An 11,795-nucleotide genomic window follows, 5' to 3' on the forward strand; every position below is an offset into this window, starting at 1 on the left:
TTCTTCCCTACCATCGAACGTTTTTGCAATCAATGCTTCGTATATGTTCCAATGATGCAAAGTGTGCCAAACGTGATAACCTTTCTGCTCCTTGATACCTAGCTGCAGCTGGAAGCACGTCTTTGGGAATTTTGTTTTTGCGTTTTAGGTGAAAGTTATCACCTTATCACGGAGCGAAACCCCGATGAGGCACACCCGCGGCAAAACAGCAACGCTTCAGAACGATCAGTTTCTAAAGTGTTCTTGTCAAGTACGGTTATTTGTTGTGTTGATCTTCGAATTTCGATCATGCTTAGCTGGAAGAGATATTTGTTTGTCGTGCTGGCGGTGATGCTGTTGGTACAATTGGACACTGCTGGTAAGTGCTAGCTGTGCGTTAGGAAGAATATCTTAATGGTTGTACTTTGTTTTTGTTTAGCATCGTCTCCGTTCAACGATTTACAACCAACTGGACGACCCGCTACTACGGGTCAGACGTTAAAGAATATTCTGCAGGTAAGAAAAACTCAGAAGTGGTCAAACTGTACGTTCATCGTGTAATGCTCCATTCCATTCCCATTGCAACCAGCGTGCCATCGGTGATAATTCTTCCGACGAAAGTAAAGCAAGCTCCGGAAGCAGCGAGGAAGGGTTCCGGCACTTGAGAAGAAAGACCAGTCCAAGTCCGGCTAATTAGCATCACGCGTTGGCTTTTGGGAAGTTGCTCCACTGATGCCAGATGGTAAGCAATGAGGATGATACAACCAACACAAACTGATGAGCACCATTATCTCCGAGCCAGGCGATATTCAAACGTTACTATAGTGCAACAAAGCATTGTGCTCGAGGTAAGCGCAATTTGCAAATTACGTCCCATTTTCCCTACTGTGCCCTTTGGTAAAGTTGGATGAAACCTTCCACACCGTAAACGGTGGGGGTCTCTCTTCATTCCGTGTGGCACTACCAAGTGAATAAATATGCTCGAACGTTGGGCGTTCTCGTTTTTGGTTGTAACAATACTGTTTGGTTCCGTTTATCGTTGCGATGGTAAGAAGAGTGGTGCATACAGCTTCACTATCTCACGATTGATTCCTCCTTTGGGGTGGTCCGAAAACAAAAAACCCCAAAAAGGTTCTTCGGAAATTCGTACCGTAGGTAACGTGCGTGTTGAAGTATCGCAGTCGGACTTACCGTACATCTGCTCCGTACGGCATCAAACCGTCCATCGTTGCAGTGCAACCATATTGAATCCGAACTGGTTGTTAACTTCCGGCCACTGTATTATCGATCTCCCCGTCGATGCAATTGCAATTGTTTGTGGCATTCGTATGTATCGCACCGTGCAGGAGTTTGTGCCGCATCCCGATTTTGACGCTACAAGATGGACGGGACACGATCTGGCACTGGTAAGACAAGGAGAAGGGCGCTTTCTTCGTGTTTAAAGTTGGCTTTGGTGTGTGCATTTGTTATAGCTCCGGATGCGGAAAGCACTCAACTTTACGAGTAACGTACAGCCAATTCCATTGAACGATGGTTCGGTAGTACGCGTGGCCGAGACGGCCACCATCGTAGGTTATGACCGGTTCCGTTCGGGAGATGAAAGTGGTTTGATTTGGGCGTGGAATCCAACGCTCCAGGTACGTTAATTCGAAGTTGAAAGAAAAATCGTAGGATCATTAAGAATTTAAACAAATTTTTAAGAAAAAAGGTAGTAAAGAGATTGGTTGAAGCGTTAGTGTTCCAACACCTTGGGAGGGTTTATAAGGATAAAAACTTATTGAAAGAAACATTTCAAAGAAGATCCATTTCGAGAGACACTCTCCAACATTATGTGAGTAATAAAAAGTCAACTTATTCTATGGAACAGATGGCCAATGTATCGATACTATCGTCAGGTGAGTGTCAGCAACGTCTAGGACCAATCCTGTCCACCTATCTGACAGACGTAAACATCTGCACTGATAACGCCAAATCAACGCTTCCAACGATAGACGGTACGTCAATGTGTCTCGCTGATTCGGGTGCACCGTTAATGATTGCTACCGAATTGCAACCCTACACACTGTTTGCCATTCCCTCCTGGACACCCTGGACGCCCTGTGGAACGGGCCCATCCGTACACGTTCGTGTTGCGCCTCATCTCGATTGGATTCTAACGGTTATCGGTGTCAATTAATGTCCGATTAAAATAAAACCTTCGTAGAATATGTATATCTCCAAGCGCCTAAGTCTGGACTACTACTACCCACGAACACCCACTGCTGGAGATAAGATAAATTGAAAGCCAACAAAAATACAAACACTTGACGCAATAATCCACCAAACGTTCAGGGCCCTAGCCTCCGGGGTGGGCTATTCAAAATGCATTGAATCATTAGCAAAAATGAAGTCAATTACTTTGGGCGTTTTGTGGGCGGTTACGTTTTTCTTTGCCATCGGTGCTGCTGCTCCCGGTAAGACGCCATTAGTACACCTCTTGTCAACACTCTTGTCAGCAATCTTCTCTCCCCGCCTCAACAAATCTCCGTAGAACGTAGGATCTTTGGTGGCACGGATGCGTTCACAGGTGAGCTACCGTACCAGGTGTCCATACAGCGTGCCTTTTTGACCGCACGGACACACATCTGCGGTGGTACGATTCTTAACCCACTGCACGTACTGACGGCAGCGTCCTGCTTTTGGACCGATTCGTCGTCACGCTTCGAAATCGTGGCCGGAAATCTACGCATCGACCGGCCGGCCGATACACAGCAAGTGCTCGGCATCTTCTGGATACGAATGCACCCGGGATTTACCGGTGGAACTAGCTCGTTCGATGCAGCTGTGGTAGGATTTGAGGCGACAACATACCAACATATGGCGAAAACGGAAACATTTTACCTTCCATAACGTCTTTGCCAGGTCCGTACCTCGTCCGCGTTCTTCTTCACCGATCTAATACGCCCGGTAACGCTACCACCGTTCGATGAGCTCCCGACCGGATTGGTGCGTGTTGGTGGTTGGGGATCGACCAGCAACAGCATTCTGCCGGGGAACAATTTCGCCGACGTGCTGCAGAAAATCAACGTACTAATTGTGCCGTGGAACGAATGTCTTAGTGTGCTCGGTGGACCGGGCGGTCCGTTCGACGAGCGTAACATCTGTACCGGGCCGCTTAGTGGTGGCATCTCGACCTGTACCGGTGATGCGGGCGGTGGTGCGGTACAACATCTCGGGAACGATGTGTTCCTGCAGGTTGGCATCATTACGTGGAATGTATTGCCGTGCGGTGGGATTAACACTCCATCCATCTATACCCGTGTGTCGGCCTTTACCGACTGGATAGAGGCCAACGCTGCCTTGTAGGTGTGGGAAGATGCAAACGAACGAGGATAACGTTTATGGCATTCAGTTTGACATTTGTTTCTCGCTTCTGTCGGAGTTATGAATAAAGGAATGGTTTCAATTAGAGATTTGTTGTTACATTGCTGCCAATAAAAAGGGAACACGCCCCGCGAGGTATGCAATTATTTAACAAATTGACAACCGGAACTGGCATGAGAAATGTTACAATTAGTTTTGATTTGCATACCTGTAGGCGCTTACAATATACATTTGTAATAAAAAGGATAATCCACAAGCAGTGATCAAAGACTCTGACGCGAATTCCATTCACTGCAACCAAAACTGAAACACGCCTATTTAATTAAATGCCTATTCGCATATATTTCTCTTGCCGAAGCAGTTGACACGCTACGCCAGCTCGTTGTCGATTAATCATCGCACAATCTTATCAACCGCACCACATCTCTGATCGACGATCTTCTTCCGCCAATTGTCCGGTGCACTGTAGTAACCAGATAAGATACACCGGGAATCGAGATATAAATCCATGTAATAACAATCACCGGTGGTTGCACCGGTGGATTAAGGTATATCATCGGACAGCAAGCAATCGGATCGAATCAGTTGTTTTGTGACCGTCTTAACATTGGGTGATAAAATATGGCGTTCCGTGTGCGAATATTTACGATTTTATTGGTGGCTTTGCTTGGTTGCGCTGCAGGTTAGTAGTTTAAAGAATTTCTCAACCTGTTAATCATGTTACAATGCGAAGGAATCCTTCCAATATATTGTCTTTCGCAGCTACCGGCAGTGTTGATAAGCGAGCGCAACAGCGCATCATTGGTGGTGTGCGAGCATTACCTGGTGAGTTCCCGGCGATGGTATCGATCCAACGGTTAATTCTCATCAGTGCCAGCCATGTGTGCGGTGGAACCGTCCTGAACCAGTTCCATGTGCTGACCGCGGCCCAATGTTTCTTCAGCAACCAAAACAGTCGCTACCGAGTGCAAGCCGGCAAGGTGTTGCTGAACAGCTTCGAACCTACCGAACAGACGATCAACGTGCTGCGGTTCACGATGCACCCACAGTACGATGGTACCGCCAGCCCGTTTGACATTGCGACCGTACGGTTGGCATCACCATTCGGTTATAATCAGTACATACAGCCGATCGTTTTGCCACCGATCGATTCCATCCCGGATGGTATCGTAAAGTTTGCTGGCTGGGGATCTACCTCGAACGGACTGCTACCGAGCATGTCGGATCAGCTGCAAATGTTCCAGGTTGGTGTCGTACCGAACGATCACTGTCAGATCATGATGGGTGGTATGATCGGTACCGGTCCAGTTACGGAGCGTAATGTTTGTTTGGGGCCGGCGACCGGTGGAATTGGTGCATGTACCGGTGATGCAGGTGGTGCGGCCATACAGCACATAAGCGGCTTTGATACGATCGTCGGTGTCATCTCGTGGCAGGGATCACCGTGTGGGCAACCTGGTATTCCCACCTTCACGACACGTGTATCGGCATTCATCGAATGGATTAATCTGAACTCACAGATTTAAATCATGTAGCACACACACACGCACGCAGAGTTTGATTTTGTTTCCAATTATCAGAATAGATATTTTTTATTAGTCGTATTAAAATAAAAACACATTAAAACACTTGCAGATTCGAAGTCATCACACGTTCCCTGTCAGATTCTGGGCCATAAACATAAGCATTAACTTTGTCCCTCTCCGCCTTCACCTTCTCCTCCACCACCTTCTCTTCCAGCTGATGCAATACTGGCCGCTTCCTGAGCTGCTGGCATAATGACTGTCGTTGCCACTATATATATCAAATGTGAACAGATTGTATCACTGCAAAGCATGGAACTCTCGTTTCGCAATAGTATTACTCACTGATTTGCCCATACTTGGAACCCCATTCCATCCACGGTTTAATCTGCTCCATATTCTGCCTTCGAACTCTTCTTCCCGTCGGTTCCGCCTGGGATAGGGTAAAGGCCCCGATAAGAAACAGTAGAATTGCGTAGCAAAAATTGAACTTCATCGTTTCGTTGGGCTGTCGGTTAGAAGTTGTACTTACGACTGACACCGTTCCGTTACGATAATGTACTATTTATAAGACTCTATTTCACACCGTGTATCACACGGACAGATCACGGTAGTGCTTATCAATACAACATTCATCGAATAGTTTCCACTTGCGTTCGTTAGAATGATCGGCGTGTTTTATTGTTATTGCTTAGTTTATCGTTATGCACTAGCGATCCGTTTAGTTGGTGTTGTCCTGGATCCAGTCGATGTAGTGCGATACACCGACATAGACCGACGGGAATCCGATAGTACCGCACGGGATCCAGCCCCACGAAACGATACCGATCTGTACCTGTTGTCCTCCCTGGATGGAGTACAGTGGGCCACCAGAATCTCCGGAGCAGGCGGACACTCCACCGGTCAGCGGACCAGTGCAGATGTTGGTCGGTCCCAGTGGGGAATCAATACCGGCAGCGGCTTCGCACTCGGCGTAGGTGATCAGTGGCTTTGTAACCTTCTGCAGGATGTTGGGCAGGGTCGGAAGGGTACCACCGGTCGATCCCCAGCCGGCAAGGGTAGCTGGACCAGTCGGGATACTTCCAGGCACGGGCAGGACGATCGGTTGAATACGATCGGTGTAGGTAAGTGGAGAAGCTAGACGCATAACAGCGATATCCGTTGGGTTAACGCCTCCCAGGTAGTCCGGATGTACGGTACTGCTTGCAACGCTGATCGTCTGACGAGAGGCTTCCTCCACGGCAGTGTTGTGCGCACCAGCCCAGATCTGGAAGTTAGCCGTAGCAGGGCTTTCGGTGATGCAATGAGCAGCGGTCAGGACCCAGAAGTTGCTCAGAATGCTACCACCGCACACGTGAGCAGATACGACGAGGATCACACGCTGGATCGACACAATCGATGGGAACTCGCCCGGCAGGGCATCGATACCTCCAACGACGCGTCCACTGGGGAAACCATATTTAGTTTGCACCGAACCTTAAATAAATAACAATTTGAAACGTAGATATTAGAGACTAATCTCAAAGGAACCACATCGAAACAGGAACCGCTACTTACGAGGCGCAGCGGCTGCGAGAGCCACCAGACACAACAGAGCAACAACCGATTTCATTTTCGCTAACAAAACAGCAACTACAGGTCCATCCCACTACGACGATCGCTTTTATATTATGCTTCACCAGAACTTATCACACTTATCGTGTAACAAATCCCATCCGATGCTGGACTTACCGGGTGAAAACCCACCGCGGATACTACGTCACAAGAAGTGTGTGACTTGATAACCGGCCTCGCTTATCTACAGAAGGACACAGCGGAGACTGGAATTTCGGAAAGTTTGCCCACACGTATCAGCAATTGAAAGTGATCGCAAGATAAGACACGATAAGTAAATCAAAGACCGGCTACTGGATGGGTTTTATAGTCTGGGATTGATTTAATCGTTGGCTTTGGTATCGAACCACCCAGAAAATGTAAGCCTGCATTGGAATCGATAAGCAAGTAGGGCTGCAAAACATCTGGCCCATGTTTGCAACGGGAGTTTAGATAAAAACATTAGATTAATATATTGCTGGGTCATTGACGCAGCATCAACAACGTTAGTATTTACAAGACAAACGTTTTGCAATATTGAGAGACGAGTGAAAGAAGCTTAAAAGCATTTGATAAAGGCACATAGGACATAGAAAGAGCAAATTAATTAACGGCTTTTGTTCCTCGAAATGAGTCCCATAAAAATTGAACCGATATTATATGGACCTTGGGGAAAATATTATAGCATGCATGACATGATTTTGACGTGTCGAATGTGTACACCTTGCACATTGCTACTGTCAACAAACGCAGCATCTCGTAAACAAACGTAAACAATGTCCTGCTCAGTGCAACACAAAGAACTATGTTAATTCGATTGTTTCCATTTATTCTAATGTTTTTATTTATTTACTTATTTATCCAGATATTAATTGCTTTCTATAATTTAGTTCTTGTGTAATGAATGTCATATTAATCGTGTAAATGTGATAGTAATTAGCCACAGACCAGTGTATTCCCTTCCAATCGGTTTTTTTTCTGTAAGGATGCAAAAGGAAGATTTCTCGTTTGATGTGCAAAAAATATGTCGATTGTGTCTGCAAGAGCTTCAGGACGGTTCGTTTCTGGATCTTTTCACCATAAATCTCCCCGTAAGCCCGCTGGTAATGATTAATCGGTGTGCAACGATAGAGGTAAAAACAGGATAGTGGGGGTTGACTCGTTAAACAAAGGTTCGTTTAAATACGCTTTTTTGTCGCCAATTTGTAGATATACGAAAAAGATGGCTTACCTTCGGCAATGTGTAACAATTGCTACTACCAGCTGGAAACGGCATTCGAGTTTCGCAATCGGAGTGAATCATCCGATCGGAAACTGCGCGAATACCACAACATCCCGACTGGCGATGGCAAAAGCGAGTTGTAAGTGAAGGCACACATGTTTATCTGCATTTGTTCTATTTTCACAACATCTTTTTCCATTCCTCGAAGGTTATTATCAATGAACGAACGGACAGAGGACGCTAGCAAAGAAGATGATATTTACGCTGCTATGTCGGAAATATTTGGACCGGAAGACACAGCCGAAGCTTCCATAATTACTCCCCAAACGTTGGGCAATTTGCTGGACGAAACTACCAAAGAACAGTCGAAAGTTTGCTCGCCATCCACCAAACCACTGAAAGTGAAGGTTAAACGACAAATCAAGCGAAAAGCTCAACTAGACGAGTTGCTCGAAAAGCACAAGGAAAAACTATGGCTGACTTCGAAGGGCAAAATTATACACCAGCGACGAACCCAATGGAAACGATTATTAGGCGGCAAAAAGCACGACACCATCCGGAAGCCTTCAGAGCCTGGAAAGCGCTTAAAGAATGATGGCGAACATTCCTTTGAATGTACCATCTGTCAGCAACGGTTTAGCCGTTCCAGCTATCTACGATTGCACCAACGGATACATAGCAACGAGCGTAATTTTCAGTGCGAAATATGTAGCAAATTGTTCCGCACGTCCAGCAATCTTCATGCGCACCTTAAAACACACACCGAGGAAAGGAATTATGTTTGCGGCGTGTGTAAGCGAGCGTTTCGTACGTCGAGAGATTTAACAAGCCACAGTGAAACACACAGCGCAGAAAAAGGGTACGTGTGTCACATTTGCAACAAAGCGTTTGTGAAGCAATCGTATCTAAACACACACAAAAACACGGTCCACGTAGGGCTGAAGCGGTACCGTTGCCAGGAGTGTGGAAAACAGTTTTCCAACAGCTCTAACCTGATAGCGCACCGGCGCATACATACTGGCGAGAAGCCGTACGAGTGCGGTGAGTGTGATTCGAAGTTTAACCAATCGTCCGCACTGACGCGTCACATGCGACAGCAACATCGACCAAAGGCACCAAGCCCGGAACCCGTCCCACCGACGATTGTGCGCGAAAGCGAACCGGAAGAACTCTCGATCGAGGTGGATGAAAATCGTTCGCTTGAAAGTGCCGCCAGTTCGGAGCTTTCGGTAGCGACATCGCTGATGGACAGTCAGTCTTATTCGTACGGTGGTATGCCGTATGCGCAAACCTTTGTTCCACAACCTACATCATCACCACCGCCGCCGCCGCCACCACCATCCGCGGCACAGTCCACGCAACATTTTAGTCATGTAACACCACATCAACATCACCCGCTGCATCATACGCATCTGGCAGCGTCGCAGCAACTGCATCCCTACCATCATCGGCATCATCAGCAGCAGCATCACCCTCACCATCATCCTCACCATCATCATCATCATCACCATCCACATCAACATTCGCAGCCGATCATGCACCAGTCGATGGGGGTTAATCAACCGGGGCCGAATCTCTACTCGGCCGAATATCTTCCACCGTACCATTCGACGGCCCTACCAAGCACGCAGCAAACACACTACGAGCTTGGCGGTGGATACGACATGTGTTACAGCATGTCAGCCTCGACCGTACTGAATCCCAGCCTGATGAACCCGCAGCCGACGTACATATTCGATCAGTGAGGAAATATTTCTAGACTATAAAGATGTTAGATGAAACAAGGGTATGTTGTATTTGTATTCGGTGTCGTAACCTGACCTGCAGGGCTAGTTACGTGGTAAACATTAGTATTATAATCCTCGTTACGGCAAAAAGTGAGACCTTTGTCCTCGATTGTCATGTAAACCAGATTGTAATTGTAATCACTCGCTGTGTTATAAACGGTAAAGCTTACAAAATCAGTTTGGCGTTTAAAGTTGTTTTATTGCCGCAGTTCTTTTGCTGTTTCAGATACACATACGAAACGCACGTAATTCGACAAGGTTAGAGATTCGTAACCTGTTCTATAACTTCCTCTTTCAGGTAATGCTTTGGAGTGGAGTAGTTTTCAGGTGATAAAATCGATTTTATCGTCATCCTACTTGGCTGTACAGTGAGTAAGAGAAATACTGTGGAATTATTATTATTCTCTTGATCTTTATTATTCGGAAGAAGCTTCGTGCACTTATAATGTGCTTCCTGCTACTCTGGTGTTGTTGTGAGGTTAACGGGGTACGAATGATTACAATCGTTTTTAGTTGGGAATCAGGTTTCTGTTTATAATAATTCTGCTCGTTGCTAAAGCGAAGTAAAACGGGAAAACTAAGCTTAATTAGCCCTTAGAACTTGCTGGCTGGCACAGTTTTTGGATATAAACAAAAGATCGAAATGCAACTGGCCTTAGATAGGTTCACACATTCATACACATGCACGCACGAACTCGCATCCTTAACAAGTCATCTAATCTAGATCATCCACACGGGCACCTCCAGTACCAGCGCCAGCTCCTCCTCCTCCGGCACCAGCTCCTGCTCCTGCTCCGGCACCCGCTCCACCACCTGCACCACCAAAGTTCGGGAATCCGGCACCACCAGCACCACCAGCACCACCAGCTCCGCCCGGGAATCCAGGGAAACCACCACCACCGGAACCAGGGAAGCCTGGGAAACCACCACCACCGAATCCAGGGAAACCACCGCCTCCTCCTTGTTCGTTCGAGTATAGTTTCATTAGCACCGACATCACCTTTGGATTGTTCATGTACTTGGAGATGTTGGATGGGTTGGTAAACATATCCATCATGGCATCGCGCACCTCCGGATCGGCAAACGATTTACGCATCTCTTCCGGGATTGCACCACCGAATGGCATTCCGCCGGCACCGGCACCGGCACCAAAGCCAGCTCCTTCACCGGCAGCAGCTTCTTCCGCCGCCTTACGGTTTGCTTCCTGCGCCTTGCGGGCACGTTCCTGACGTTCGCGGAACTCACGCTCTTGTCGCCGGCGCAACTGTTTCTGCTTGTGCTGTTCGATCTTCTTCGCGTTCGGTGTTACCTCCTTTAGCCACTCATCCGCTTCCTCGTCAAAGTCGAGCTTGCACGCCTGCCGCAAATCCTTCACTGCTTCCTCCCAGTGGCCAAGTAAGCGGTTAGCTCGCCCACGGAATTTATAGGCCGTTGCCGAATCTGGGTTGATTTCCAGCGCACGGTTACAATCCCGGATGCAAGCGTTCGGTTTCTGCAGCTTCAAATAAGCTTGGCCACGCTTCGCATAATACAGTGCACTCTTCGGATTCAGCTGGATGGCATCGGTGAACAGTTTGACAGCATCGTCGTACTTTTGCTCGCCATATGCCGACGCCGCCTGTGATCGCAAATCGTTCGCCTGGTCGAACTCTTCCTCCGTTGGTTCCTTCGATGCATCGCCCATCGGTTGGTTCGGTTCCGAGTCCGGTTCGACGCATCCCTCATTATCTATCTCCAGCTCCGAATCCGGATCCGATTCCACTTCCTTGGGCTCTTCTTCCTTTTTCTTTTCGCCTGATGCTGCACCTCCGCTTTCCGTCTTTCCGTCACTCGCCGTACTGCCCTGATCGGGGTCACGCGCCGGAATCTTACCGCCCAGACTTTCGATAAACGTTTTCAGAAAGTCCAACTCTGGTAGGTGAAGTAGCTGCGGATCTAGTCGACAAAAGCCGATTAGCATTTTGAGCATTTGTAGCCCCTCTGGATTAATCGGACACTCCATGTTTGCTGTGAAACACGCCCTGCGTAGCGAAAAACACGATGCGTTTTAATGGTTGCGTGCTGTTTTCGGTAGGACTTTACTCGAATGAAATCTTCACCAACACCGTACCTGAAGCTGGATCGTTAAGGTCGATTAACTGCGTGTTGCAGGTTGCTAAGGTACAGGAAACAAATTGTTTTGGCTGATGAAAATTTACGCGGTTGCCGGTTTGCTAGATTTTGCCGTCAGAAAAGCGAGATCATTCTAGGTGTATGGAAATGTGTGTATACGCGCTAGCCGAGGTTGCTATAGAAAGATGGAACCGGTGAAGGAACTCCATTTTATGT

At 47.4% G+C, this 11,795-nt stretch overlaps 5 protein-coding genes and 1 long non-coding RNA gene across 8 annotated transcripts in view; 3 read left to right on the top strand and 3 right to left on the bottom strand.

Annotated features, from left to right (window-relative positions):
- The window catches only part of LOC125762952 (uncharacterized), a 187,904-nt gene that overhangs the window by 135,652 nt on the left and 40,457 nt on the right, over window positions 1-11,795 (bottom strand). The window lies entirely within an intron of this gene.
- LOC125762946 (trypsin-1-like) lies at window positions 132-3,427 on the top strand. Of its 3 annotated transcripts, XM_049425606.1 has the most exons (6): window positions 176-358; window positions 419-495; window positions 569-1,026; window positions 1,111-1,385; window positions 1,452-1,616; window positions 1,847-2,537. In XM_049425606.1, the coding sequence occupies exons 3-6, from the start codon at window positions 957-959 to the stop codon at window positions 2,153-2,155; spliced, it is 819 nt and encodes a 272-aa protein (XP_049281563.1). In that variant the 5' UTR covers window positions 176-358; window positions 419-495; window positions 569-956; the 3' UTR covers window positions 2,156-2,537. The 3 variants fall into 3 exon arrangements, with proteins under 3 accessions (XP_049281564.1, XP_049281562.1, XP_049281563.1); XM_049425607.1 differs by adding an exon at window positions 2,881-3,427 and having other exon boundaries at window positions 132-358; window positions 569-2,432; window positions 2,510-2,805; XM_049425605.1 differs by having other exon boundaries at window positions 174-358; window positions 569-1,385.
- Window positions 3,642-4,970, top strand: LOC125762948 (trypsin-1-like). Its single transcript, XM_049425608.1, has 2 exons — window positions 3,642-4,024; window positions 4,105-4,970. The coding sequence occupies exons 1-2, from the start codon at window positions 3,964-3,966 to the stop codon at window positions 4,866-4,868; spliced, it is 825 nt and encodes a 274-aa protein (XP_049281565.1). The 5' UTR covers window positions 3,642-3,963; the 3' UTR covers window positions 4,869-4,970.
- LOC125762949 (trypsin-1-like) lies at window positions 5,575-6,512 on the bottom strand. The gene is made up of 2 exons (XM_049425609.1): window positions 6,423-6,512; window positions 5,575-6,341 (listed from the first exon to the last, which is right to left on the bottom strand). The coding sequence occupies exons 1-2, from the start codon at window positions 6,475-6,477 to the stop codon at window positions 5,587-5,589; spliced, it is 810 nt and encodes a 269-aa protein (XP_049281566.1). The 5' UTR covers window positions 6,478-6,512; the 3' UTR covers window positions 5,575-5,586.
- On the top strand, window positions 7,181-9,644 carry LOC125762940 (zinc finger protein 628-like). The gene is made up of 3 exons (XM_049425586.1): window positions 7,181-7,591; window positions 7,668-7,819; window positions 7,889-9,644. Exons 1-3 carry the CDS (start codon window positions 7,445-7,447, stop codon window positions 9,423-9,425), a joined length of 1,836 nt encoding a protein of 611 aa, XP_049281543.1. The 5' UTR covers window positions 7,181-7,444; the 3' UTR covers window positions 9,426-9,644.
- LOC125762945 (putative protein FAM10A4) lies at window positions 9,860-11,737 on the bottom strand. Its single transcript, XM_049425604.1, has 2 exons — window positions 11,578-11,737; window positions 9,860-11,488 (listed from the first exon to the last, which is right to left on the bottom strand). The coding sequence occupies exon 2, from the start codon at window positions 11,467-11,469 to the stop codon at window positions 10,183-10,185; it is 1,287 nt and encodes a 428-aa protein (XP_049281561.1). The 5' UTR covers window positions 11,470-11,488; window positions 11,578-11,737; the 3' UTR covers window positions 9,860-10,182.

The sequence above is a fragment of the Anopheles funestus genome, chromosome 2RL (assembly GCF_943734845.2).
Source record: "Anopheles funestus chromosome 2RL, idAnoFuneDA-416_04, whole genome shotgun sequence".
NCBI lineage: Eukaryota > Metazoa > Arthropoda > Insecta > Diptera > Culicidae > Anopheles > Anopheles funestus.

Bases quoted from the DNA above. Each gene is read 5' to 3' on its own strand.
- LOC125762946 (XM_049425605.1), top strand. From the start codon at position 957: ATGCTCGAACGTTGGGCGTTCTCGTTTTTGGTTGTAACAATACTGTTT. The intron at 1,386-1,451 runs GTAAGACAAGGA...CATTTGTTATAG, and splicing joins CGGGACACGATCTGGCACTG to CTCCGGATGCGGAAAGCACT. The intron at 1,617-1,846 runs GTACGTTAATTC...TCTATGGAACAG, and splicing joins CGTGGAATCCAACGCTCCAG to ATGGCCAATGTATCGATACT.
- LOC125762948 (XM_049425608.1), top strand. From the start codon at position 3,964: ATGGCGTTCCGTGTGCGAATATTTACGATTTTATTGGTGGCTTTGCTT. The intron at 4,025-4,104 runs GTTAGTAGTTTA...TGTCTTTCGCAG, and splicing joins TTTGCTTGGTTGCGCTGCAG to CTACCGGCAGTGTTGATAAG.
- LOC125762949 (XM_049425609.1), bottom strand. From the start codon at position 6,477: ATGAAATCGGTTGTTGCTCTGTTGTGTCTGGTGGCTCTCGCAGCCGCT. The intron at 6,342-6,422 runs GTAAGTAGCGGT...TATTTATTTAAG, and splicing joins TCTCGCAGCCGCTGCGCCTC to GTTCGGTGCAAACTAAATAT.
- LOC125762940 (XM_049425586.1), top strand. From the start codon at position 7,445: ATGCAAAAGGAAGATTTCTCGTTTGATGTGCAAAAAATATGTCGATTG. The intron at 7,592-7,667 runs GTAAAAACAGGA...GCCAATTTGTAG, and splicing joins ATCGGTGTGCAACGATAGAG to ATATACGAAAAAGATGGCTT. The intron at 7,820-7,888 runs GTAAGTGAAGGC...CATTCCTCGAAG, and splicing joins GGCGATGGCAAAAGCGAGTT to GTTATTATCAATGAACGAAC.
- LOC125762945 (XM_049425604.1), bottom strand. From the start codon at position 11,469: ATGGAGTGTCCGATTAATCCAGAGGGGCTACAAATGCTCAAAATGCTA.